This window comes from Colletotrichum godetiae, assembly GCF_030913485.1.
Source record: "Colletotrichum godetiae strain CBS 193.32 chromosome Unknown BDP55scaffold_105, whole genome shotgun sequence".
In the NCBI taxonomy this organism is placed as follows: Eukaryota; Fungi; Ascomycota; class Sordariomycetes; order Glomerellales; family Glomerellaceae; genus Colletotrichum; species Colletotrichum godetiae.
Genome location: NW_026851353.1, coordinates 1 through 25,786, shown reverse-complemented (window position 1 = coordinate 25,786; position 25,786 = coordinate 1). Strand labels below are relative to the sequence as shown.

General features: G+C 53.1%; 7 protein-coding genes across 7 annotated transcripts; 3 read left to right on the top strand and 4 right to left on the bottom strand.

The window, feature by feature from the left end:
- Positions 1 to 835: 835 nt before the first annotated feature.
- Positions 836 to 3,117, top strand: BDP55DRAFT_39434 (MBOAT family protein). Its single transcript, XM_060567236.1, has 5 exons — positions 836 to 1,078; positions 1,179 to 1,223; positions 1,316 to 1,415; positions 1,489 to 2,510; positions 2,582 to 3,117. Exons 1-5 carry the CDS (start codon positions 1,057 to 1,059, stop codon positions 3,010 to 3,012), a joined length of 1,620 nt encoding a protein of 539 aa, XP_060421852.1. The 5' UTR covers positions 836 to 1,056; the 3' UTR covers positions 3,013 to 3,117.
- Positions 3,118 to 3,754: 637 nt separating this feature from the next.
- BDP55DRAFT_568032 (uncharacterized protein) lies at positions 3,755 to 6,750 on the bottom strand (the record flags this gene model as incomplete). Its single annotated transcript, XM_060570636.1, has 3 exons — positions 3,755 to 4,014; positions 4,066 to 4,490; positions 4,571 to 6,750. The coding sequence occupies 3 exons, from the start codon at positions 6,748 to 6,750 to the stop codon at positions 3,755 to 3,757; spliced, it is 2,865 nt and encodes a 954-aa protein (XP_060421851.1).
- A 6,540-nt stretch (positions 6,751 to 13,290) lies between these two features.
- BDP55DRAFT_568053 (CAAX amino terminal protease) lies at positions 13,291 to 14,308 on the top strand (the record flags this gene model as incomplete). Its single annotated transcript, XM_060570638.1, has 2 exons — positions 13,291 to 13,755; positions 13,826 to 14,308. The coding sequence occupies 2 exons, from the start codon at positions 13,291 to 13,293 to the stop codon at positions 14,306 to 14,308; spliced, it is 948 nt and encodes a 315-aa protein (XP_060421850.1).
- Positions 14,309 to 14,358: 50 nt separating this feature from the next.
- BDP55DRAFT_568005 (uncharacterized protein) lies at positions 14,359 to 15,677 on the bottom strand (the record flags this gene model as incomplete). Its single annotated transcript, XM_060570633.1, has 2 exons — positions 14,359 to 15,568; positions 15,631 to 15,677. 2 exons carry the CDS (start codon positions 15,675 to 15,677, stop codon positions 14,359 to 14,361), a joined length of 1,257 nt encoding a protein of 418 aa, XP_060421849.1.
- Positions 15,678 to 16,518: 841 nt separating this feature from the next.
- On the top strand, positions 16,519 to 21,305 carry BDP55DRAFT_699202 (glucose inhibited division protein A-domain-containing protein; the record flags this gene model as incomplete). Its single annotated transcript, XM_060577869.1, has 4 exons — positions 16,519 to 17,658; positions 17,723 to 18,292; positions 19,270 to 19,569; positions 19,635 to 21,305. 4 exons carry the CDS (start codon positions 16,519 to 16,521, stop codon positions 21,303 to 21,305), a joined length of 3,681 nt encoding a protein of 1,226 aa, XP_060421848.1.
- A 156-nt stretch (positions 21,306 to 21,461) lies between these two features.
- BDP55DRAFT_686787 (CDP-alcohol phosphatidyltransferase) lies at positions 21,462 to 23,197 on the bottom strand. Its single transcript, XM_060576536.1, has 4 exons — positions 22,773 to 23,197; positions 22,387 to 22,700; positions 21,950 to 22,196; positions 21,462 to 21,839 (listed from the first exon to the last, which is right to left on the bottom strand). Exons 1-4 carry the CDS (start codon positions 23,009 to 23,011, stop codon positions 21,734 to 21,736), a joined length of 906 nt encoding a protein of 301 aa, XP_060421847.1. The 5' UTR covers positions 23,012 to 23,197; the 3' UTR covers positions 21,462 to 21,733.
- Positions 23,198 to 23,868: 671 nt separating this feature from the next.
- On the bottom strand, positions 23,869 to 25,218 carry BDP55DRAFT_568046 (Gti1/Pac2 family protein; the record flags this gene model as incomplete). The annotated part of the gene is made up of 1 exon (XM_060570637.1): positions 23,869 to 25,218. The coding sequence occupies one exon, from the start codon at positions 25,216 to 25,218 to the stop codon at positions 23,869 to 23,871; it is 1,350 nt and encodes a 449-aa protein (XP_060421846.1).
- Positions 25,219 to 25,786: the final 568 nt, after the last annotated feature.

The window sequence follows — 25,786 nt, the reverse complement described above, 5'->3', positions numbered from 1 at the left end:
CCTGCCACACTGCCCCAAGGTAACTAACTGGTGAAGAAGGAAGCGATGGTGGTTCTGCCTACAAAGCTTGTGGTCGACACACGTGGGGCTTTCCTTCGAGAGCATACCTAGGATTTCGTACAGGCTACCAGTCATCAGGATCCTGTCGTGACATCACCGTTCAACGTCGGTAGGTACCTTAAGTTCCTTAAAGTGTGAGGCAGGTGGGAGATGGCAGGCTCTAGCTACACGGGTGGGTCCTGGCTGGGCTCTAAGCTACCTTCAGCATGACTTCCGCAGCAGAACCGCAAGGAAGACCTTAAATAATTCAAATCTGTAACATTATACTTATATTCTTACTACAGTTTCTATTAAAGACCTCGAAATAATATAGGTTGTATTAAAATCTCAGTCTTTTAATAATATATTTATAAAACTGTTTAAAAGTTAGTTAGCAATAAGACTATAATTATGTTATACATTAATATAAATATTAATAGAGAAAATAGACTTATACTTCTGTTCACTGTTCCTAGTTCCGAATTTCTTTTTCTAAAGGGGTGGGGGTTAAGAGAAAATTAAATTCCATTGGCATTGATGGTGGGGGGAGAAGTTCTAGGGAACGCCTCCACTAACTACCCCCCTCCCCCTTGCGACCTGAGAATGGCCCATCGCCAACAGGTCCACGTGCCATTTCAGCCGTCACACGAAACCGTTGTTCTTTTTTTCTTCTTAAGACGATCCGCAATCACAGCTGCTTTGCCATAACCAGGTGTTTCCAGCTTTAGCTCCCGTCCCGTCATCCGAAGTTGGCACGCCGCCACATGATCCCGACATCCATCACCAAAGCCAAAAAACCTCAGTTGACAAACCCCCAGCCCATCGCTCACTCCCCCTCGGCGTAAGGTTGACCTCTCCGAGCCTCCACCTCTCGGTGTTTCGCCTCTCCTTTAAGTCGTCTCCCAGGAGCTATGGACTGAGCGTTTCCTCGACGTCTTTTCTTACTACAAGTCAGCCTTGCACCTTCTCGTCGTTGTCGGATCCATTCAACAAGTGGCAGTGGCCGTCAAAGCCAACATGTTGCCATTCATTCATAAGCGTACGTATCATGCGCCCTCGACTAACATCTTCTCGATTGTTTCCATGTTGGCTTCTTCCACTACCGAAGCCTCTCTTGCTAACTTTGCTTGACTATGCAGCTTTCGAGCTTCTCGCTTCGCGCATCGGCGCATCTCCAGACGAACGTCGGTCCCTCCTATCAAGCTCGATTACATGGCGAAGCTCTTCGAACCCTCGTCCCCAACAGAGCACCAGCACTAATACCTCGATTTTACAGTCAAGCTCGTCTTCTCGTTCCTCATATCATACCCACTAGCCGGCTTACTCAAACGAGTTCCCGACTCTAGGCCTGACCTCAAAAACCTCTTCATAATAAGGTATGCTTTCCAGCAGATGCCCACACCTGTCTTCCTACTGGCCTTGTTGTTGACACTTTGGCTCTTGGGATAGTACCTCCACTTTCTATCTGGTCGGCCTTTTCGACTTGTGGGATGGGGTGCGCACTCTTGCCATAGCCTCCGCCGGCATCTACAGCATTGCGAAGTACCTGCGCACTAGCCCATTCATGCCATGGATTGGCTTCTCGTTTCTCATGGGGCATATGTCCATAAGTCACATCGCTCGTCAAGTGGCCAACAGCCCGTCTTCTGTCGATATTACTGGCGCCCAGATGGTACTTCTGATGAAGCTTAGCGGTTTCTGCTGGAACGTTGCCGATGGTCAGCTGCCGGACGACCAGGTATCTGATTACCAAAAGGAAAGAAGATTGATCGAACTTCCAAGTATAATGGACTATGCCGGATACGTACTATTCTTCCCTTCGCTCTTCGCCGGACCTGCCTTCGACTATACCGACTATCGCAAATGGATAGACACCACAATGTTTGACCTTCCGGCCCAGGTCGATCCCTCAAAGAAGCCTCCTGTCAGGAAGAAGAGAAAGATCCCTCGGAGTGGCACACCTGCTACTTTGAAAGCCGCTAGCGGCCTGGGGTGGATTGCGCTCTTCATGATTCTCTCTGGTTACTTCCCAATCACCTACTTAACGAGCCCTGCGTATATGGATCATGGGTTCTTCCACAGGGTCTGGATTCTTCACATGGTCGGGTTTACGGCCCGTTTGAAATACTACGGAGTTTGGTGCTTGACCGAGGGCGCTTGTATCTTGGCAGGCCTGGGCTATAATGGCGTTGATCCTGTTACCGGCAAAGTGTCATGGAACAGATTACAAAACATCAACCCCTGGGGTGTCGAGACAGCCCAAAATACGCGCGCCTACCTTGGCAACTGGAATATCAACACCAATAACTGGCTGAGGAACTATGTATACCTTCGGGTCACGCCTGTTGGAAAAAAGCCTGGATTCCGCGCCAGCCTTCTCACGTTTAGTACCAGTGCCCTCTGGCACGGCTTTTATCCCGGCTATTACATGAGCTTCATCCTCGCCAGCTTCATTCAAACCGTAGCCAAGAGTAAGTGCACCTTTTAGAGAGTCGCTAGAGAGCCAAGGCGAGCGCTATGATGGACTAACGACTGATTATAGACTATCGCCGCTACTTTCGGGCTTTTTTCCTGGACGCGAGCAGCGGTGCGCCGACTTCCAACAAGATCTACTACGACATCGTCTCGCTTTTCGTTACTCAAATCGGCATGTCTTTCGTTGTCAGCCCTTTCCTTGTGCTAGAGTTCTCCGGCTCGGTCCAGGTGTGGGCTCGTGTCTATTTCTATACCATAGTCGGCACTGTGCTTTCCATGGCCTTCTTTGCGTCTCCGGCAAAACAGATCCTTCGCAAGCAACTCGAGGCACGTCAAGGCAAAGGCGGTGCCAAGCTGACCCGTACCCTGAGCTCAGACAGTCTTTCAGGCCGGGAACCGGTCTTGGGTGTGTCGGCCGACCCTCAGCGGGAGATCGACGAGGCCATGGAGGAAATCAAAGCCGAGGTGGAAGCTAGACAAAGAAGCAAAGCTGCTTAAAGACACTGATAAGGGCGCCATCTCTGTAGAAAATTGTTCTTATCTCCGTCTAGAGGCCCCTGTTCCTGCACATGCGAGAACAACGTTAATGGAGGAAGAGCTATCGTCAAAGATGCGAATTGGGCGAGTCATTGTGGTGTACGAAACCCTCAAAGGGAAGGCCATTAGACATTGCAAGCTATGCAGATCTAAAACGAAACCATTATAATATGATGTCTATATCCCACAACAGTAACGTGATGCCACTGTCTGGCTTGTCTCAAACCACCCAACACCAATGCCAGCATGTTGACTCCCGTGTAAAGCCAAGGGGGGTATCGTCAAGCAATCCAAGTCGCCCAACGAGAAAATCAAAAGGAAATACCATCATGTTGTCATCAGGGGTACGGCCCAATCTGGCCAGGTGTACAATTACAGTGGACTATATAAGGCTCGCAGGCATCGTTGTGCGGAGCCATTAGAATAGATGGTAGAAATGGCCGGATGGTCGGCTGCCGAGAGAACTTGGTATGTGCATGTCTATATGAGAAAAAAATAACTGATGTCGTATATTCGTGAAGGGATTAAGTCGTTACCCCAGTCGTAATGCCGATGCGCTGAATTTCAACGGCCAATGATGCTTTTGATGAGTACTCATTTTTTCGCCGAGGCCGAAAGCTGATTATCGCGGCGTGTTCGAGCCACAGACCTATTATTCGAGGTGGTGCATAGAGCTAGAAAGGAGGTGACAGGGAACAGGCGGCTACGCCATTTGGCCCCAGCCTTGCTTTACGCCGACGACAACGAGAGCCGCAATGGCGCCGACGACGAGAAGACCGATGACGGACATGTACCTGTTAAGTGCACGCCACCAACGGGCGCTTTGGAAGAGGGTCTCGTCGACCGCTGCAACTCGCCGAGGAAGGCCTCGTTCTTCATCTATCAGGCTTGATCTAGGGTCGCGCTCGGCCATCTCAGCTTGAGGGTCTGGGGGCAGCGGAAGGAAGGCAGCAATCATCCATGCTGGGTAGTGTTAGCCTTGCTATACAATGCCGTTAAGTAGGAGTGCCTCACCAAATGGGAATATAAATCCCAGAGCGAAGAAAGCAACTTGCACGTTTCGCTTGCCCAGCATGCTTGTCTCGCCAGACCACGTCATGGAAGGTGGCTCCCAGATGCTGTGACGACCTGCCCTCTGATCACGCCGCAAGTGGGGTGACCAGATGCTGGATGTTTTCTTTCTTAACCCGCTGCGCATTCGGTTATCCGTTAACGGCGCTTGGTTGATCTCCATGGAGCCGACATCTGACAATGGCCGAGGGTTGGCAAGATTTACCTCCCTTGGCCGCCGCCTGGGGCTGTAGATGTTCATGGCGAGCTGTTCGACACTGGGGGAATGGCTTTGGAACGAGCTGGGTGGCCGGCTGTCGTTCGGATCCGACATCATCGAGTCTCCTGAGCTGGCAAGGAATCGACGTTCCCCGCTCCCGTAGTAGAACCTATAAGTGGGCGATTACGTTAGCCTATGGCCCAATTTCTGAGATCACACTGCTTCCTGCAGGATATCGGGTTCACTTACTTGGCCCAAGTCGGAATGGACGCCGAGTTAAGGCTATTCGCACGGGAGCTACTAGAGGAGTGAAGGTTCCGATCCGATGAGGAACTCGAGAAGAAGCTTGAAAGGCCGGTCCGTGAAGGACGTTGATGAAGCTGGTTCAGCTCTGCCAGGCCGTCGCCATGTTCATCTCGGTCGGTAACCATACGAAGCGTGTTCCCTCTGCTGTGTGTAGCTTGAGGACGTTCGAGAGAATCCGTGAAGGATCTTGAGTGAGAAAGTGAGCGCTCCTCGTTGGCAGCTAGCGACGATGAAATGCTGAGCATCTGCCGGCTATGGCTGCTCAAAGGTATGCTACCCCGTCTTCCAGGCACAGACCATGGTGACACGGAACGTGAAGGAGGCTCGCTGTCCCCCTCACTCTCCGAAATAACGGTGGATAGTTGTGAGCTCCATTGGTGAGGATGGGTGGTCATGTGGGATTCAGCAGGAACAGAAATGGGGGCGGGCTCCGTTGGCGCAGCTTGCGCGTCAGGCTGCCGACCTGGCTGGCTGGCCAGAACACGGGATCGATAAAATGCGGCAGGAGATGCCAGGAAACTCTGGGCTGCTTCGAGAGTGAGTGAGCCAGAAATCGACTTCACCGACGCTGCACGGCGTAAAGAATCCCTCGATCGCGACTTGTAATATCCAAACCTCTCGTTGGACCTCTTCTTCGCCTTGTAGGGTTTCAGCGGGGCCACCAAAAGGCTTTCCTGCGAGTACTCGGGCCTGATACGGGAACGACGGCTAGAGGCTACAGATGATGGTGCTGGGGACGATGCGCCGAGCACAACGTAGTTTTGTTCGCTATCGGCCGTCTTTGGGGGACTTCTCTCGGCAGAAGAAGGCTCTGGAGGTGAAGACCGGCCGAGAACTACGTAGTTGGAGTGACTCGATGATGGCGGCTGCAACGACTCCTCTCGTTCGGGCGAAGAAGGTAAGCTGGAGCCGAACACCTTGTAGTTTGTCGTCTCTGAGGTCGTCGATGGAGCATGTAAAACGCTGTCGGCGTCGGTTGCTTGGGGTGAATTGGAGCCGTAGACTTTGTAGTTGGTCTTTTCTGAAGACGTGGACGCAGTGACGGATGACTGAAAGGAGGTTTTAGGCTGCAAATCGTGGGGGTCGGAAGATTCAGACGAATCGGTGGTAGGGGCCTCTGGCAGCGGCGCGAGTCGAGAGCCTGATGGGGATGACGGGTAGGATGGGGCTGGATCGGATTCCGGGTAGAGTAGCGTCGACTTTTGCTTCTGCTTGAGATCGGGAGTATTGGGAACCTTGCGTAGGCCACCGACCATTCGATAGTTCCAGGGCGACGACGAAGACCCGGCTGTGCTAGTAATAGAATCACCTGCTAATTGCGTGGTCGAGGATGCCGGGGTTAACGTGGATGCAAAGCTTTGATCCGGGTAGGAAGTAACGGTTGAGCTGGGACGATTTTCACTGAAGGCGTCTGAAAGGCGCTCATGCGAGGCGGTAGTCGAAAGTGACAGCCTTGGGGCGGTGCTAGAGGCATGGTCTCCTTGGGTTCCGGCCCGCTGCCCCTGAGGCAAGAGGGAGAAGGTCTTGCCGTCGGCGTTGAGCGTAATGAGATTGCGACGGCGGGACAAGGGGCGCTTCGCTGAGGGTGTGACAGGCTCGTTGTCGGCGCTGCGCTGGGTAGACCGGGATCGTGCATTAACGTGGGAAATATCAGTCTGATGTGGTGGAGTGGTAGGGACAGGGGTGGTGGGGGACGATTCGTCGCCGGGCAAGGAGTCGGATCGCAGTTTCGAGCCTGAAACACCGCTATCCCTGGCGCTCACCAATGGGAAGGTTGAAGAGGCTGGCGATAGCACTGAGGTTCGTGTGCTAGAGGATTGAGACCGTCTATGGGAATAGCGGTCGCTGGCACGGCTGGCGGTGCGGTCGTCGGTCCATGAAAAGCTGGTGTGATCGTAAGCTGAAGGGTTTGGAGAAAGCAGTGCGGTGGTCGAGGTCGGAGTGCGTGATGATGAAGCCGAGGCGGTCGAATCTCGATTTTTGTCGCTTGGACGAGGCGGGCTGTAGGGGACGATGCGGATGGCTAGGGAGTTGGACTGGGAATTGGAGCGCTCATGTAGCGGCCTCCGATGGGACCGGGAAGGGCTGCCCCGGGAGGGGCTCCCGGACCCGGACCCGGACATGCTCCGTGAGGGGGCTGCGGGAAGATGGAGAAACCGGTGGCTTTCGCAGATGAGCGTAAGCGTCGAGGCGGGTGGTCTTGGTCGGCGTGGGGTATCCGGGCCATGGAGTGCGAGTGGCACCCAAGCTTAACGGGGGATAAGACGATTGCGGGAGCAGGCGGGGGCCGAGCGCAATATGATTCTCGGAGCGGCTGACTCGCAGAGACCAGCACGGCTACGGTGAACAATTGTTACGGACACCGATCCGGTCTGTGCTCTAGCTATCTCGAATTGAAGTGCGGTAAGGAACAATCACGGTTGGCTTTGATTGTGTAAATTCCGGCAGTCGTGGTCATGCGGCGCCGTTAAGGAGTGGTGTATGTGTGGAAGTAGTTGGTTGTTATAGCTTGGGGTCAAATTGCGTAGTGGTTTTCAAATTTCCTGAGGGGATCGCCTCGAGATGGGCTTCGTCGAGTCGGATGCGTCCAATGTCGTCGGGGAACCGGAGAGATTCTAAGTTGTTCCGACTTGAGTGGGTTGGCCTAGATGAAAATGGTTGAAGTTCATGGGAGGGCGGGTCCTCTTCATTAAGGTAGTTGAACGAATGTGTAGTGATTGAGAGAGTGTCGTCGATGGATGGCGCGTGGCGTTGCGTGACTGGCTTTTTTGTCGATGGTTTGCGTGTGTTGCGTGTGGAGTGGCCGCAGTATCCAAAATTGGGTGATCGAGTGAGTGATTGACTGGGTTCGAGGTGATGCGTGAGACAAGGTACTATAGTGATAAAAGATACTGGTAATGAACAAGAAGAATGGAAAAAGGCAAAGAAAAGACGTCACGAGGGACAAATGAGGGTGGGTGATTATTACAGGCGAAATGGCCTTGAGATGCAACTGAACAGACGAGACAAGAAAAAGACGTCGGCAAGCACGACGAAAGATGGGCAGGCAAGCCGGAGGGGAGAGAGAGAGAGAGAGAGAGAGGGCGAGAAGGAAGGGAAAAGAAGGGGAAAAATCTCGGGAGCGTAAGGTAAGAAGAGGAGTGAAAAGACGAGAAAAGACACCACGACCACTCGGTATGGGCAGACGACATTAAGGTACCTTCAGGTGGGCACCTCTAGACTCTGGCTGCCATTGCTATGGAGGTGGGCAAGAAGCTCTAGCCTCCTCCCCCCCTCTGGGTTTCTGGTGCAGCCAGCGGTGGTGCTCTGCAAGCCTGCAAGTGCAAGGTGAAGGTGACTGTGTGTGTGGGAGAGATAGGCACGCCAGGCTAGGTACGGGCACCAGGCCCGCAGTGAATGACCGGGGTGAAGCAGCAAGTGCAGGGTATCTTGCAGGTGATGGCTGCCCGTGGTGAAGAGCTAGACAGGGTAACAGGGCAGGGCCAGGAGGAGGAGAGGAACGAACGAGTGGGAACTTGGGAGCAAACCAGGGCAGGAGCCGAGAGGAAAGCAGGGAAAGAGAAATGGATGGTGTTTCCTCTCAAGTATCCGTACCTATGTGCGAAGTACGATGTACTCCGTACGTGCCTGCCAAAAGCCTCAAGGCAGGTAGGTAATGGAAGAAGGCGAGGAAGGTACGGAGTACGAAGTAAGGTATGATCAAGTGCACCTGGCAGGTAAGGTAAGGTAGGAAGGAATCGTTGCCAGCCACTAACCTCGCTTTCCCCCCTTTCAATAACTACTCTTTGCTCCCCTTCTGCGTTCGAGTTGAGATGCAAGAACCAGCCAAGCGGCTATTGCTCGTAACTCAGAGCTACCTTAGGCTTGATATCCCCTTTTAGTCGCAAGGCGCAAGTCGCAAGTCGCAAGTCGAAGCCAAGCTGACGTTTTCTGTCAGAAAGAGACTCCGGGTCTCACGCAGGTCCGACTCCTGATTCCTGACGGCGCGACGACAATGGCTGCTCGCTCAAGCGGAAGTGGGCGCTGGCTGTGGAAAAGGCGGTCGAGGGCGTTGCGTCGTATGGATAATGGGGACTTCTGCACAAAAGTTATGAGATATCGACGATTGTTGCCGAGTACGCCGTACATACACCAGGTACGAAGTACAGACAGAGTGCTGCGCCTTCGAATTTGTATGGTATGCTGCACTGCACCGGGCACAGACGACTCTACGCCGGGTTGGGGGCTGAATGAGCAACTTGACTGGCTAGTTGACCTCGAATGACCTGAAAGCCTGTCTCTTGCTCGTCCTCTCGTTCAGGCTTTAGCAACACGTCCAGCCAGCCTCGAATTGGCAGTGGTCGAATGAGCGGCAGGGTCGGGCCTCGACACTTGACACCCTCCAATGGTAGCCGACCAGGGCTGTTCTCCAGAGACTCGAGACTCGAACCGGATCAGGGGGTTGGAAGTTGGGCCAGGCGGCCAGACTTTTGCGCGGCAATGGTTGATGGCGGCTATGCAGTACACTATATTCGTCCGTAGGCAGGTCGCAGCGCCCGTCTGTAAGTGGAAGTCGGCCGGGCTGGCTTGAGCCGGAGAACCAGGGGGCGGCGGCGACGGGAGACGCAACTGGCTAGAGTCTCTCCGAGACGATGGGCGACGCGGAATCGTGTATTGGTAGGAAAGGGGGACTGTTCGATAGCCGTTACGTCGTGTGGGGATCGGCCCTGGGGTTGGTTGTCTGATGCACCGCCAGCTGTCCTTCAATGGAACGAACCACGTCCTTTATCTTCACCAGCTGATTTCAACAAGAGAAAGGAGGAAGAGGAGGGCAGCGGTGTGATACGGCCATGGCATGGCGATGGGGTCGAGGCCTTTTTGACACACGGGTGCTCATTGCAATATCCGACAGCAGCACCTATCTATTATTATTATGCCCTTCCGACGTCGACGTGGTTCGCGAAGTCTGACGAGGAAAACAAAACAAACCGCCGCCGTGAGGAACACCCGATCTAAGGCCACACCAAGGAGCTCCCTGGGCGGTGAACGAGCACAAGGTCTGGATGACCCAGCCAAGGACGACCGCTCGACGGCGCCACTCAAGGAAAACGACTAGAAGGTCAAGGACGGCCTGGGCTGAGACGCGGCCTTGGGTAAACTTGTGAAGCTACCATATCACACGGATGGTGCCGCACTAATTAGTGACCGATGTACTCCGTAGGGCAAGGAAGACTGAAACTACTCTATAGCCTAGCATGCGAGATATGGGATTGGGGGTATCATGCACCGTAGTGTACCTACCCAAAGTAATGGGAAGATATTATAGGTGAGGTACGCATACTTAAACCTTGGGATACCATGACTAACCGGCAGATGGAGCCGATCGCGGAGCATCATGCTTGTTGATTAGTACGGTTAAAGTGAATGTGGAAAAAGAAACGCTCCCCCAAATTACAGTCTTGGAGATGGGAGAAAACAACGGGCAGGCTCCCGCTCAACTTCTGTTTAGAGCACGTCCTTTACACCTAAAGTAGCGCGCGTCCATGGCCTTGGAAGTTGAGCAACACGGACGTTTGAACGGAGCCCCAAGACATAATGGAACACAGAGAAGCAAAGGTTTCTGCGGGCATTAGAACAACTTCCATGTGTTGAACCACTCGGTTCTCTAAGGCTCGGGGCACCCATCCTCGAGCTGATTAGCTCCCGCTCTCCGCGCCATGTCTGTGAGAGAAACTGAGAAGACGGATTCCTACGTGCGGTCCACGGCGTTGAATCCAATCAAAATCCCCACCATTATTCTTCCCTCACCCATGCTTGTTCGATTCTACATCCCCTTGTTCCCTGTCAATCCACCCAGCTTCTTGGGTCTTTGATGACGAGTTGTACACTAGAGAACCAGCAACAACTCACTGAGAACAGAGATGTTGGCACGTTGCGGATACATCATCCCATGTATCCATAAGTATGAATAGTGTATTTAAACCGTTTAAGTTGGTTCGCCTCGGTGAAGCAGGGTTGCCCGGAGGCAAGGAGCCTAGACATTAATAACTCATCATGAGCCCAGAAAGACCGCACCTAGTCCAAGGTGAACTGAGACATGCCTAGCTCATCAACAACACGAAGCTCAAAAACTTCTCGCCATAAGCATCCGTGCCCACTGCCCTCGCTGTTCCAAGACTGTCAGTCCCTTCCAACCACCAACACCTTTGTTTGGACACTGGCCTCTGCTGCTGCAGTGACGGGCGGCCAGACGGTGGCCTGAGTCCACGCCGTCGCAAGTGTACGGATATAGCCTGCATTGGCGAGTCGCCGTGCCCTGTCATCCGGTGCGCCGTGCTGCACTGACTTCGGTTGGCAAGATGAAGAACCCACCGGGCACTCTCTGTTCAGAAAGTCCAGCGCCGGCATCAGCGGAGGTTGGCATTTACAAGACACAAGTATTGTCAGTGGTCAGAAACGGGCCCCGGGGCCTCAATGGCCGTCATCTCAAGACCATAGCTTAGCTCTGGCGGTAAGATGCAGGGTGCAACCTGGAGTGGAACAGACCAGCCCGCTAAATCGCAGCTAAAGTCGTGTGTTCTGTTGTTACATCGTTGTTTTCCATTCCTTTCTTCCTACCTTAGTGGGCGGGCTTCTAGAAAAACTCAACTCTGCTCTTCCCTAGCAACAGCAGCAGCATGAGCGTTTGAGATGCGCGGGGAACCCAAAGAAATGGCGTGGGCGGCTTCGAGGCGCTTATCACTACCTTCTGCCTCAGCGTGGTTGGTTGTCGTTTCTAGGCCGTAGCCGCTGCGGCAAGTCCAGACTCCAAACTGCAAGTGTTGAGCCAAACATTCGAGTGAAACTAAAAGAAAGGATATCCGTACCTTGGCCGAAGCCGCGCCTAGGTTGCACCTTGGGGAACCAGGTGCCAGCTGGCGCGGGTGGATCTCATCCCATGCTCGTCGAATATTTGATGAGGTGCGGAGCTCTTTTTTTTTTTTTTTTTTTTTTTTTTTTTTTTTTTCGAAAACTAGCACAACTTGCACTATTACGATGCCGCGGCTGCAGAATTACAGAGAGCTCGCGGGGATAAAATTTTGCCACTTTGTTGACTATCTTACCGAAAGTGAAAGTGTTGTAAACAATCCCGGGATACAGGGCACAGTTCCAATTTGAATCGCTAATAAGGACCTGACGAACCCCCCGTCTTGATCCGAAAATCGCAAAAGGTTTGTGCGCTACACGAGGGACCAGTAAACTCTTCGTGCCTCTCACTCACAAGTTACACCGACTGGCTCGCAACGGTGGACGGCGATGGCGGTCGTCGTTGACAGTCGTCGTTGACAGTGCTCGGTGACCCGTTGCTGTGAAGACGGGGGAAAGCTTCAAACACTCGCCCGCTTCACGATTACCCCGGCTGTATCTGAGCTCAGCCCTTGTGTGAGAATTGCAGTGCACGAAGTACCTCGTACAGAATCTGGATAATATTGATAATTATGTCGGCGTCGATATTGCTGAATCGTGTGCCTGCAGGAGTGGATGCACATGGCAAGGAAACAAAAGTTGGACCCTCTCGCGTGGACGGAGACGAGAGTCGTCTCCATGGATGATTGCACAAATAAAGATGTCGTGAGGTGCGAGGCGGACACAGTGGGAATGCTGCGGATACGCCGTTCAGACTCCAGAGCACTCCATACTGATAAACGCAAAAGTATGCAAGATGCCAGAACGGCTGAGGCCGCGATGCATGCTGGACGGCTGGAGTCTGAAGAAACTGGTGAGAGTGATTAATTTCCATGGGTAGCCTTCTAGGGGGCTGCGATGGGGTCGGGCTTCCTTCTCATTGGCAACATGTTTCTCTGTAAGAACCTCCAATTGACTCTTTTGATTGGTCATTCATCTCTGAGGACCTTTGGTTCTCGGCTGCCAATTGTGCCTCGTCATCCGGTCACAATCCCCTTTGTCCATGGGTAATGCCACGACACCGACGGGGCGCGTCCATCTCGCGGACACTTCGCGTTTGCACTGTTCAGCATATTGTCGGTGTCCTTTCAGGCTTTCCCTCCTGCATGCAGTAGTGTCCCCAGAGGCGTCGTAGACTCGTAGTACCAGTGCGCTACTGCACAATAGTCTGCAGGCACAAATTGAATGATGGACACTGCGGTCTGCAGGTGTCTGACAGCTCAGCATCCAATTTCCCAATCCGAAAGCACGACGCAGGGGCATTTCCATTCTTGAAAGTTGAAGGTGAGCTCCAATGTCAATATCTTGCTCCTCCACTGTTTTGCTGTGCTTCGCTTGGGCGTGGACTTTGTGGGGCCGAGGAAAGCGAGAAAGGATCGATTTCCTTTGGTGACACAGTGACAGTTGGACACAGCTGCGAGTATCCGTAAGGCAGGACAGGCACCTTCTGCTCCACTAGAAAGTCCGATCGATTATGTAATTTCCTCACTTCACCTCTCCCGGGACGTGATACCTTGGTGAATGGAAGAGACAATTAAGGGGAGAATCATAGCCATTTCGTCACGCAACCGACGGATTGGCAGTGAAGTGCCGAGTTGAACCTCCATTACCACAGATATCTCGTGCATGCAGTTGCGTCGGCGGTGCTCATCATGACTTCGACCAATAACCCAGACTTGGGGTCTGCCAAAAGTCTTCCCGGAACCGCTCCAGTCCTACAGCCGTTGATGGCCTGCGCGATGCTGGTATGGCGAGGGCTTCCTCATCTTCTTCACTCCTGCCGAGGTAAATGTTCAGCCACCACTAACTCGCCTGTTCAGGTCGTATATACGGCAATTTACGTGGCGCCTCTCTACATTTCGCCTGCCAGCCGCCCATCACCAACACTTTCGAGGGACGACCCTGTGGTCATCCGCACACGCATCAGATCTGTTCTATTCTCTACCGCATCATGCTCCGCCCTGACGTACATCATCCTGGCCCGTCTAACTGACGGTGCTCTGCCTTATGGACCACTTCATGCAATGGGATACTGGCCCATTGGCGTACTCGAGTCTGCAAAATGCCTTCTCCTTACGGCGATCCTGTTCGCTGCTCCGCTCTACGAGACTCTTCTCATAGACGGCGTTTGGGAAGACTGGCGCGGTCTTGGCCCCATCACCCGTATCTGGACGCAGTTGACAACCTGGCGGAACATTGTCATGGTAAGTTGCATCAAGGAAGCCTCAGACGTATCTTTTGCTCCATTTCTAGAGATGCTAATGTGAGATGAAGGGACCTTTGACCGAAGAGATGCTGTTCCGTTCTGCCTCTGTGCCGTTGATGCTCTGCGCTCGCATGTCATTGACACAAACCGTCTTCCTGTCTCCGGTCATATTTGGCTTTGCACACGTCCATCATTTTTATGAATTCCGCATCTCTCACCCCAAGGTGCCCCTGGTCGCTGCCGTGGCCCGCTCAGTCCTCCAGTTCACCTACACGTCTCTCTTCGGCGCCTATGCCACATTTCTTTTCCTCCGATCAGGAAGCCTACTAGCCATCGTGCTGGTGCATGCATTCTGCAATGCGATGGGCCTACCCCGTTTCTGGGGGGCTGTCGAGCCTTACTGGTACGTCAGTGGACACCACACGCCAGCTGATGGTCGAAAGTGGACGGTGATTTACTATGTACTTTTATTCGCCGGGGCCATTACTTGGTGGAAAAGTCTGTTTCCCATGACCCAGACTTCAGCCAGCCTTTTTCCGCAGGGATTCTGAGGTGCGTTTTGGTTGTAAATACACTAGATACAGTCCTAGCAATGAACACGTCACGTCTTCATATCAATATCTAGCCCCGGCATGGCGCCGGGTATCGTCAACCCGTCGTCACTACGCATCCTGCGTCGACGTAGTGAATCGTGCTCCCGACCTGTCTGCGTCCTCGCCTCGGCTTCGACCTCTCTTCGAGCTTCTGCGCGGAGGTTCGGGTTGATATCTTTCCCCTTCGCCCTGCTCACTGACGCGTTGATCTCGGCGGCCAGCCCATCTTCAGGGCCCCTCGTGTTCTTCTTGCGCGGCCACATACTCGGCAGGGCGATCTCCTGAAACCGTGGCTCCACGCATCGCTCGTCGAACCAACGGTGTAAACGCGACTCGATCAGTTGGGCGATTTTGGGCACATCTTGAAGCCTTGAACGGCTTCCGAGAAGGCTTCGAATTGACAGGTCAAGGCGGTAATCATCCATGAAGCTGAAAGTCATCATGGTCGGCGTAGATTGTGAGGGGTTGCTCGGGATGAAGGAAATTGACAATGTGCCGCTGAACCTTACGACGGAGACTGAGAGTGCTACGGGCAGCACGGCACTGAGGTTCTTGGGGTAGTTGAGGAGAAGCTTTGTCTCGAGGGCGAGAGTGAGCATGTCGCTAAGGTCAACGTCCATCCGAGCCTGCAGCTTCGCGCCATCTCTCGTTGCGGCGCTTGCGTTGAGAGTTCTCCCGCTGCCCAGATTCAGCCCGTCTTCATCAACGGGTATGACTCGACAATTACTGAAAATCGGGAAGTCCTCTCCTAGGCTCAGCTCCGTCACACGGATCTCGTCTACAAAGTCGGGCCTCGATCCTCCGTTTAGTGCCTTGGTGAGAGAGCTCAAAATGGCATCGTCATGCTGCGCATCGCTTCGAAACTGGGCGATTGTTTGGGCCACGAGGACGTTGAACCAGTCCAAACTCTCTGGCTGGTGACTGTCGACGTTGTAGTAGGTTTTGCTGAGGATGGAACCGATGGTCAGATTCGGAGGGTTCCGGAGGACGCTCGACTTCTTCCGGTTAAGCGTCTGCTGGCCATGCTTTGCGTTTGCTGTCCGAAGACTGAGGAGAGAGCGCTTATGAGCCAAGGTCCTTGATCGACGTTCTGTTGCTCTCAGTGATGCTGTCACCTCTGGCGAGGGAGGGTCGCCGAAGATGAAGAATTTGATGAAGGCGGCCAGAACGAGAACAACTGATAGTTGGCCGAGAATAAGTCCCTGCGTGAATGAGAGACTATGTTGCTAGTTAGCACGTAATCATTTGAAGAGCAGCAGGTGTAAGGATGAAGAACTGACGTTGGCTCTGCCTTTGCTGGGCAAGTGTCAGCGGAAAGGCCTGACATCGTGATGGTGACCGACGATGTATCGGTCGATGCTTAGAAGACGACACTCTTCTAATATGTGCTCATCGGGGACGAAGTACAAGATTATAAGTGAAGACTTGGTCGTTGTGAGGTAAGAAAACCTGTGAGATGCTGCATGAATGTCACAGTGAAGTGCCTCCCGGTCTTAGGTTGTTTGACTAACAGTTTTGACACTGTGGAGTGACCTGAACGGTACTGCTTGTAGGATCCACAGCTGACCCGAATAGGCTTAAGGTAGCCACTATGTCAGGCGTTCTGGCCACGCTCATACCGCGGGAGTTTCCACTGTTGCGTTGAAGTATATAATACCATTCAACGTTTACGCAACATCACCACATTCATGTCATAAAGAGAAATAAAGAGTGAGAATGGTTGAAATTAAATCCCTCTCCAAATTCAGCACCGTGGTTCCAACACCTAAAAATCTGGTGGCCTGTCCAGCTGTTGCGTTCAACCTCTAGAAGGCTGGTAGGGATGTGGAAGTACCTGCGGTCGAAGGTACTTTACCAAGGATGTGGTACCTAAGGTACGCATGCACGCGAGGCAGGGAGCTCAGGCAAGCTGTCCCAGTCAACTCCGCCATCTGCGAACGACATCGATTCCGCTCATCCAGCGATTCATCTTATTTCATCAACGACACAACACAGCCGAATGCCATCCACGCCGAGAGAAGTAACATCTCTCATATAGCATTGATTGCTGTTCCCATCTTATCGCCACCACCAGCCGAAGACCTACCCATTGGGCATCTCCCATCCTTGGCTCTATCGAACACGCTTCACCACGTAATCGACCTTTGCGCTCTGCGCCGCTGGTCAATATGGACGTGGCACAAGCAGTGGCCGGCTATGTCTCTCGAATGATTCAGTCCGCTGATTCCTCATCGACGACACAGTCGGCAAAGATGAAGGTTCTGCTGTTGGACCGCGAGACAGTTCCTATTGTGTCCACTGCCATCACCCAGTCAGCACTACTGAACCATGAGGTTTATCTCATTGATCGTATAGACAACGCCAACAGAGAGAAGATGCGCCACCTGCGGTGTTTATGTCTCGTACGACCCTCGCCAGACTCCATCCAGCTCCTGATTGATGAGTTACGGGAGCCAAAATACGGAGAGTATCATCTGTATTTCACCAACGTTGTCAAGAAGTCATCACTAGAAAGACTTGCCGAGGCTGATGACCACGAGGTTGTCAAGTTGGTCCAGGAGCAATTTGCCGACTTCATTGTTATCAACCCCGATCTGTTCTCACTTGGACTCAGCCTTCCCCATCAGCGTCTGTGGGGCAGCAACCCAGACACGTGGAATCCAGACGCCCTGCAAAGAAGTGCCGACGGACTTGTTGCTGTGCTTCTTGCACTCAAAAAGAAACCGCTTATCAGATATTCCAAGACCAGCCCACTCACCAAGAAACTGGCTACGGAAGTGCGATATCGTATTACACAGGAGGAGCAACTTTTCGACTTTCGGAAGGTGGACACGCCCCCTCTTCTCCTCGTACTCGACCGGCGCGAGGATCCCGCAACACCTCTTCTCACCCAATGGACATATCAAGCCATGGTGCATCATCTTCTCGGTATCACCAACGGCCGAGTTGACCTGAGCGATGTGCCTGACATTCGCCCGGAGCTAAAAGAGATTGTCTTGTCGCAAGACCAGGATCCTTTCTTCAAGAAGAACATGTATCTCAACTTCGGTGACTTGGGCGGGAATATTAAAGACTACGTGGAGCAATACCAATCCAAGACACAAAACAGCTCAAATATCGAGTCGATATCTGACATGAAGCGCTTTATCGAGGAATACCCTGAGTTCCGCAAGCTATCTGGAAATGTTAGCAAGCACGTCACCTTAGTCTCGGAGTTGAGTAGACGTGTTGGCGCCGAGAATCTGCTCGAAGTCAGTGAGCTTGAACAAAGTCTCGCTTGCAACGACAATCATGCGGCTGACCTCAAGGTACGTATCAGTGACAACAGCGCGACTTCCCAGTGTAGGTATCAGAAGCTGACTCTTCCCATAGAACATCCAAAAGCTCATTCAGTCTCCAAAGGTGACAAGCGACAGCAAGGTTGGCTTAGTCGCCCTCTATGCGCTACGATATGAGCGCAACCCGTCCAACGCACTCCCCATGCTCGTGGACCTCTTGGTGGCCGCAGGCGGGGTTTCGGTCCGGCGAGCAGATCTCATCTCCAAGCTAGTGAAGTATCAATCTTCATTACAGCAATCGCAGGCTCAAGCAGGCATTGCAGACATTTTCGAGGGGGGTGGCATCTTTGGAGGAGCCGGTGCCCGGTTCAAGGGGCTAAAGGGTGTTGAGAACGTTTATACACAGCATAGCCCTTTACTTGAAAGCACGCTTCAGAATCTGATCCGGGGGCGACTGAAAGAACAGCAGTATCCATTTGTCGAGGGCGGAGGGACTACTCGAGATAAGCCGCAAGACGTTATTGTCTTCATAGTTGGCGGAGCAACGTACGAGGAGGCTAAGATGGTGGCAACAATCAACGCATCTTCGCCAGGTGTGCGCTTGGTGCTAGGAGGTACCACAGTCCACAACTCGGCTACGTTCCTTGAAGAGGTTGAGGATGCTGTATCTTCATGGCCTGAGACGCAGAAACCTGGCACGAGGCGATAGGTGGATAGCAATCCGGTCTTGGCCTTGTTGATGGTTTGGGAGAGTCAAGATCTCGACGACCACGGATGACTGTCACGCCTGTCCGTGTATCTAGGCCATTATATGAGCAATACATACGCAAGGCTATCGGGCGTCGATTTGTTATGCACCAAGATGTTTTTCAACTAAGGCAATTCCGCACAGAATTACTACTTGTACTTTGTTTGCAACTTACAAAGGTGTGGGAGGAGTTGACCCTTTGTGCTATGCCCAAATTGTATGGACAAGACAACGACGAAGGGGGAGAAGAGCAAGAGTGATAGCCATCTGGTGATCATCGCCTTACATGACTTATTGATCGAAGTATTGGCAGTAACCATCAAACTTGGGGTTCTCCAGCAGGTGCAAGTATTTATGCTTCTTGAGACTAGACAAGAGAATTGGCAATGTTATCGTGGACTAGTGTTGCTATGCATAGTCGATGTGGCATGCCAGATCACTCCTAACCGATGCAATTACTCCAAAGATGCCCGTGACGAGGATAGGGTGTTGACGACTTGAGAAGCTACACCTAAAATACCCCACGCGCAGTCGGCGTTTGTAATCGCCGTGCACCGATCATGTCACTGCACTGTGGCACCAAGGGGCCAAAAAAATCAATGGGGGAGGAAAGGCGCGCAGGAAATCTGGATACAAACCAGGAGACCCTAAGCCTTCAAAGTCGGTTTCTACCACTCAGGACACGAGCCTGTCGGCCGCGTTTTCTTCTGTTAAGGCGCGTGTAGTCTTTCAAGTCTGTACACTCAAGCGATGCGCTCCCTTTCAGCAGCCTTAAAGCTGCGCCCGCGTCTTGCTGCCAGAGGCTTGCGACAGCTCGGCAGGCGCGGATTCGCAGACGTTGCAGAAGGCACCAGGTAAGTTCGTGTGATATACCGGAAACATACGCCCCCCAGCACGCCAGTAGCACACAGCTAACTCGATGCTCAAGACCATTTGATGTCGTCGTAGTAGGAGGCGGCCACGCGGGCGCAGAAGCATGCGCAGCGGCTGCCAGAACCGGCGCGCGGACAGCTCTGGTAACACCAAAGATCGAGAACCTCGGCACCTGTTCCTGCAACCCATCTTTCGGCGGCATTGGCAAAGGAATCATACTTCGCGAAATCGACGCTCTCGACGGGCTGGCAGGTCGGGTCATCGACAAGGCCGGCGTGCAGTTCAGGGTCCTGAACCGGACCAAGGGGCCGGCTGTTTGGGTATGAAAGCCAAAGAACTCCTTCTAGAAAAAGTCCTCGTGGTTACTAACTCCTTATTTCTACAGGGACCCCGAGCGCAGATTGATCGAAAACTATACCAAAAGCACATGAGAGAAGAGCTAAAAACGTACCCGAACCTTTCCATCGTACTAGGCAGCGTATCCGATATTGTCACGAGCGCGAGCGCGGACACTACGAGTTCCTCCCAGAGCAAGATCACAGGCGTGCGTCTCGAGTCTGGCGAGGTCCTCCCTACACGCGCAGTAATCATCACAACGGGTACATTCCTCAGCGCCGAGATCCATATCGGCATGAATTCGTACCCAGCAGGACGGATAGGAGAAGACGCCTCCTTCGGGTTGAGCAAATCGTTGAATGACAGCGGTTTTCGCCTGGGACGGCTCAAGACAGGAACGCCGCCGCGTATCGCCAAAGATAGCATCGACTTTTCGCAGCTGGAGAGGCAGCCCGGAGACGACCCGCCGATGCCGTTCAGCTTTCTGAACGATAGAGTCACCGTCGAGGAGCAGATGTCCTGCTGGGTCACTTATACGAATGAGGCGACACATGACATCGTAAGGGCCAACCTGGATAAGACGATACACATTCGAGAAACCATCAGGGGCCCAAGATATTGCCCCTCATTAGAGGCGAAAATCACTCGGTTCTCTGACAAAAACAAGCATCTTGTCTGGCTGGAGCCCGAAGGGTTCGATAGCGACCTCATATACCCCAATGGCTTGTCCATGACGGTGCCGGAAGAGGCCCAGGAACAGATTCTGCGCTCGATCCCGGGTCTGGAGAAATGTGTCATGACACAGGTCGGCTACGGCGTCGAGTACGACTACATAGACCCTCGGAGCCTCAAGGCGACGCTCGAAACGAAGCAGATCAGCGGGCTGTTCCTCGCTGGACAGATCAACGGCACTACGGGCTATGAGGAGGCGGCCGGGCAGGGTGTTGTTGCCGGGATGAACGCCGGTCGGTCCGCTCTGGGTCTCGAAGCGGCCCCTATATCCCGAGCAGACGGCTACATCGGCATCATGATTGACGACCTTATCACCAAGGGCGTCACTGAACCGTATAGGATGTTTACAACGCGAAGCGAATATAGACTGACGTCGAGAGCGGATAATGCCGACCTCCGACTGACGGAGAAGGGGCGGAATTGGGGCGTGGTGTCTGACAACCGGTGGACACACTTCAGCGATGAGAAGCAGCAAATGGACGACACCATGTCACTCCTCTCTTCGACGAGCAAAAGCACACCTGAATGGTCCAAGCGTGGTTTCCGTGTTAAAGAAGACACGACAAGACGCAACGCAATGGATATGCTCCGGTTAAAGGACGTAACCTGGGACCAAGTCGCTGCCGCTGTGCCAGGCATCGACTCCATTCCAGACCGTATCAAGTCCCGCATCCACATCGAGGCGACGTACGCACCATTCATCAAGCGACAACTCGCTGAGCGCAAGGTCTTTGCCCGGGACGAAAGCCTGAGACTGCCCATTTCCATCGACTATGACAAGGTCCCGGGCCTGGCCATGGCCGAGAAGACGGTTCTCAAAGCCACCATGCCCGAGACTCTGGCGCAGGCGAGGCGGTTGGAGGGTATCACACCATCTGGGTGCCTCCGGCTGTTGGGCTACGTGCAACGCCAGCAGAAGACCATTGCCCTGGCCAACATGGAGAAGCCGTGGCGGGAAAAGCAGAGCTGGGAGAAGGACATGCCGTAATGTAACGACCAGGTGAAATGCTTATAGAGAGAAGAGGTCGCCGGCCGATGTAAAGATGGAGAAGGCCAGAAAAATGTGGCCTCCTGGCCTCAATGTTTGTACCAATACCATAGCTACCAGCTGGGACCAAGGTTTCCTGCTCCCTCTGTGCGTATACATTTAATTTTACAAAATTTTGCCCACCTTCCGTAACGCCCCTTTGATACATGTTTTGTTACGTACACTGATGCGCCCGCACCTGATAGATGAACTACGTCTCGACTCCCCACGAGGCTGCGGTTATGTTACTTGATGACTGTGCGGTTGGATCTCGACAAATGACAGGAATGAGCGTCCGACGTTTGAGCAGTCCAAAGACCCGCAATATTTGGAGAGCAAGCTGCCAATGACAAACAGTTGGGAGAGCCCTGTCAAGGCTGGCATACTAACTATACCTTGGGAGGCGGAGTCTTGGGCGGCACAAGAATCTTGACCGCATCCTTGGTGTAAATGTAGCTTGCGCCGCTCCAAATAGTGGTGGTGGCAACGATATATCTAGCCACTAGTCAGCACTACAAAATCCTACAAAATCACCACGTCGCCTTCTCCTCTAGACTCGTGAAGAGAAGTCAAGCATCGGCCAAGGAGATGGGGGTTCAACATACTGCATAGCTGTCAAGGGCGTCGACAGGTCATAGCTGAACACCGGCGCGGCCGTCGTCAGGCCGATGAGGACGAGTTGGAGGAACGTGTTGTATTTGCTGATGGTCGTGGGGTGAACTTCGGCCGAAGGCAAGGAAAAGTCCCAGTACCGCGCAAAGGTCTTTGGTGGCGGGAGGGAGATCCAGCGGTAGTAGATGGCGGAGATGGCGAGGCCTACGTCGCGGCCTAGGATGATTGTTGCAAGCCACACTGCGCGGCGCATAGAAAAAAATGTCAGCCTACAATGATCTCGTCCAAAGCAGAGCATCGATGAGGCATTGAAGGCACTCTTTGCGCCACCCCCCTTCCTTCCCATCACCTTATTCGGTCCCTAGGGGTGTATCTCCGTCTATCTACGTAGGTTGAGGGGAACCAAACTCAGGCAAGAAAAACAACTAACCCGGAAGAGACCCCTGAGCGGCGAGGCACACAGTGAGAATGGTCATCAACATCTTATCGGCCATCGGATCAATCACAGTCCCGACGACAGTCTGCTGCTTCCATCGCCTCGCGATCCACCCGTCCAGCAAGTCTGTCACGCCAGCGTACGCGAACAGGCCCAAGGCCCAGGCATGTTGGTCGTGGAGAATAAAGTAGCCTACAAACGGCGCGGCCACGAGGCGCGAGAGCGTCAGCAGGTTTGGGAGGGTGCGGATGTCTTCGCGGAGAGTCGGTGGTAAACTGGGTAGCTTCGCGACGATCTTGCTTGTCGTGCTGTAGCAATCTCATACATTAGCCCATGCCTTGAAAGAAGAAAGACCTTTGGGAGGGAAAAAGGCAACAAACCTGGGTGGTTTGCCATCGCTCTGCGAACCATAGGGAGCGACGAGCCGGGGTCGGGTTTGGCGCTGAGGTGGGTGGTTGAGAATGGCAATCACACCAAGCTTCAATGTCGGGCGATGCGGTGCCGGTGACGGCAACGCATGGAGAGGACGATTGCTACTGCTAGGACAGAAGCTGTTTTGCATGCGGCCGCATTGCGCCAGAGACAAAGCCCTGCGGCCACCGAGCCTAACGAACAGCATATCCGTGTTCTAGAGCCCCGACGTAGACCGCAATTGAGCTTCACTTCGAATTCGGTGCGATTGATTGGATAAATGACGATCGCGAGCTCACGTGCGAGTGGAAGACGACGGAAGCTACCCCCCTTTGCTGTCAGCGTAGAGCTCTTTCCTCAGAGCCTAGGTACCTAGGCACCAAGGTAAGGTACCTTTCGTTCTCCCCGTCATTTGGTAAGCTTGGTTCATCATTGGCCCGTGTCCCAAGCATGTCACATACGGGAAACCTCCGCCTTTTAGAATATTCTCTTTTAATGCATAGTGGAAGTTTTCTTTTTGTTTAATTGTCCTTGTTGAAGTATAATGTAGCAAAGAGCTACTCTGTCTAAGTAATCACTCTCATCGAATGGAGCACTACAGACCACGCACACCCAAGATAGGTAGTACCTAGACACACAATCATATCGCATGATGATTCGTTGTGTCGAGCACAACATGCGTGTCTGCAGACTGTAACTGCCTTACAGGTAAACTTTTCGGTATTCCCAAGAAACCCCTTTTCCCTGTTCAGTGTACCTCACATACTCCTGGTCGTAGGTTGCGCCTGGCTTTGCGCACCTCTGTTTTCCCTCTGAATCAAATAACTTCCTCGCAAACCGCAACCTCGACGCCGCGCTACCCAAGCACCTTGGCGCCTGAGTTCAGAGTCTCCCTCTGTGATCCGAGGGATTTGGAAACCCTGCAACATTCTCCACACTGTCGTTCAAGGGCAATCCTCTCTGGTGATGCGATCCAACCAACGTTGGGTCCTATTCTACGCCCAGCAGCTTCGTATTGGACACATATGGCCATTGAGACGTGCACACGTCTAATCCAACTTCTGTTCAGGTCCTTCCAAGCGTATTGTTGTTGTTGCTACTCGGCCAGCCTGCACTTCCTTGCGGCATGTATTGGCCCTGGTCGTCGTCGCCTATCTGGTCAAATGTGTTCCAGGTATCGCGGTTGAGTCCCTCAATGGGGAAGCCCTGTCTGTCGCCACCCATTCCAGATTCGTTGTGTACGTGTCGGGGAGACGGCGAGGGAAAGGTCTCGTGAGGAGAAATGTCGTGAGGGCGTTGTTGGGAATACAACATTGAAGTCATGTAGTTGCCTCCGCCCATTGACCTCGAAGGGTCGCTTGAGACAGCTGGCAAGCTGCTAGCAAGACCCATTTCGGGGCCCGTGACGGGTTCGTAAGCCGTTGAGTGTCGTCGAGGATGATGCTGGGACTCGAGTGCCATGTTTCGCGACATGTCGGGAGCCAAGCCAGCACTCGACGGATACCGGCTTGCACGGCTCAGGCTATCGTAAGCGTAATTTGGATGTTGAGGCTGCGCATAGCCAACGTTGCTTACGGACCCAGGAACTGGATTCATGTACGACATGTAAGGTGGATGGCCGAACTGCGTCGCAGGCATTCCGCTCATGTGTAGCGAAGGCACTGACATTGCTCGTGACAGGCTCTGGTGGTGGCCATTGACTGGGTAGTGTTGAGCGAAGAGTCCATGACCTCCTCGGGAGTCGTCCATCTCCACCTCGTCAATTGGCGCGCGGAAGTTTTGCGACATGATCAACTCCCCTCTGGGAATGATGGTGGAGAGCTGGTGATCTTTTGAAGGGGTCATCAGCTTGCCTTCTGTGACGTCTTCAACATTGTAGTACGACACAAGGTGGTGCGGCACGCCCTGGTAAGTAACGCTGATCGTCTTCTTCACCAGTCCATTTTCCTTGAAGGGGTACGAGTCGACTAAGGATCCGATCAGCGCGCGCTCCGCGTCCTTGTTGCCGCCTTGCGAATCCCCCATGCCCATAGTAGAGGCTGCCCCATTGACGCTGCCTTGGCGCGCAACCTCGGGCTTCGTCACGCCTGTGGGTTTCTTGTTACGTTTCATAGCGCGCTTCTTTTCGCCTGGTGGGAACGGCCGGTCGAGTTCGCGGTAGATGAGAAAGTTGCCAAGGATACGACTGGGACTCCAAGCAACTCCGTCAGTCCAGCGCTTGATGCCGGACGAGTGCTCCTCGTAGATGAAGACATTGCCACTCTTGATGAGATCCTGGCGCTCGCGGTCGTGTGGTCTGCGGGGAACATGGTGAAGTGCACTGCTAAGACATGCTTCAAAGAGAACCAGAGCGTCGAGTGTAGAAGCGACGTGACCGATGAAGGTAGGGTTTAATGGAACATTGGAATTCGCCATTTTGGCTTCCGGTTGCGCCGAGTCTAATCGTGTAAGTTACTTTGAACGTTGACAGGGGCAGCTGTAGAGTTGCGCCACTTACCGGCAATATGTGTATGCGATGGAAAGATATCGAGTAATGTGAAAGGTTCGGTCTTCCCAGGTGATGATGATGGTGATGATGAGGAGGATGGAAGCTAGCCAGGCTAACTTGGCTGGAGATGGCTCGTGGGAACAGAGATAAAGCCGCGTAGTTGAACGTGATGTTGAAGGGAGGAAGCGCGAGGATGGATGGAGGACGTAGACAAAAGAAACGCCGATGGAAGGGGGAGGGAAGAAAGTCTTTCAACGGCGAGAAGAAGATTAAGACTTGTTAAAGCTAAATTTCCAAAGCGTTGTTCCGAAGGAAAGAAGAGGGAGGGGAATATAATGGGCAGGGTAAGGTAAGGTACACGGTACGTGTGTGGAGCTCTGAATCTGCAGCAGCAAAGACGCGGGACTGTGGTTCGCCCTGCGTTTATCGTAGTATCCAGTTCGCGAGACTGTGTGCTACCGAACGCCTCCTTCTTCACCTCTTCGTCTTCTGGTT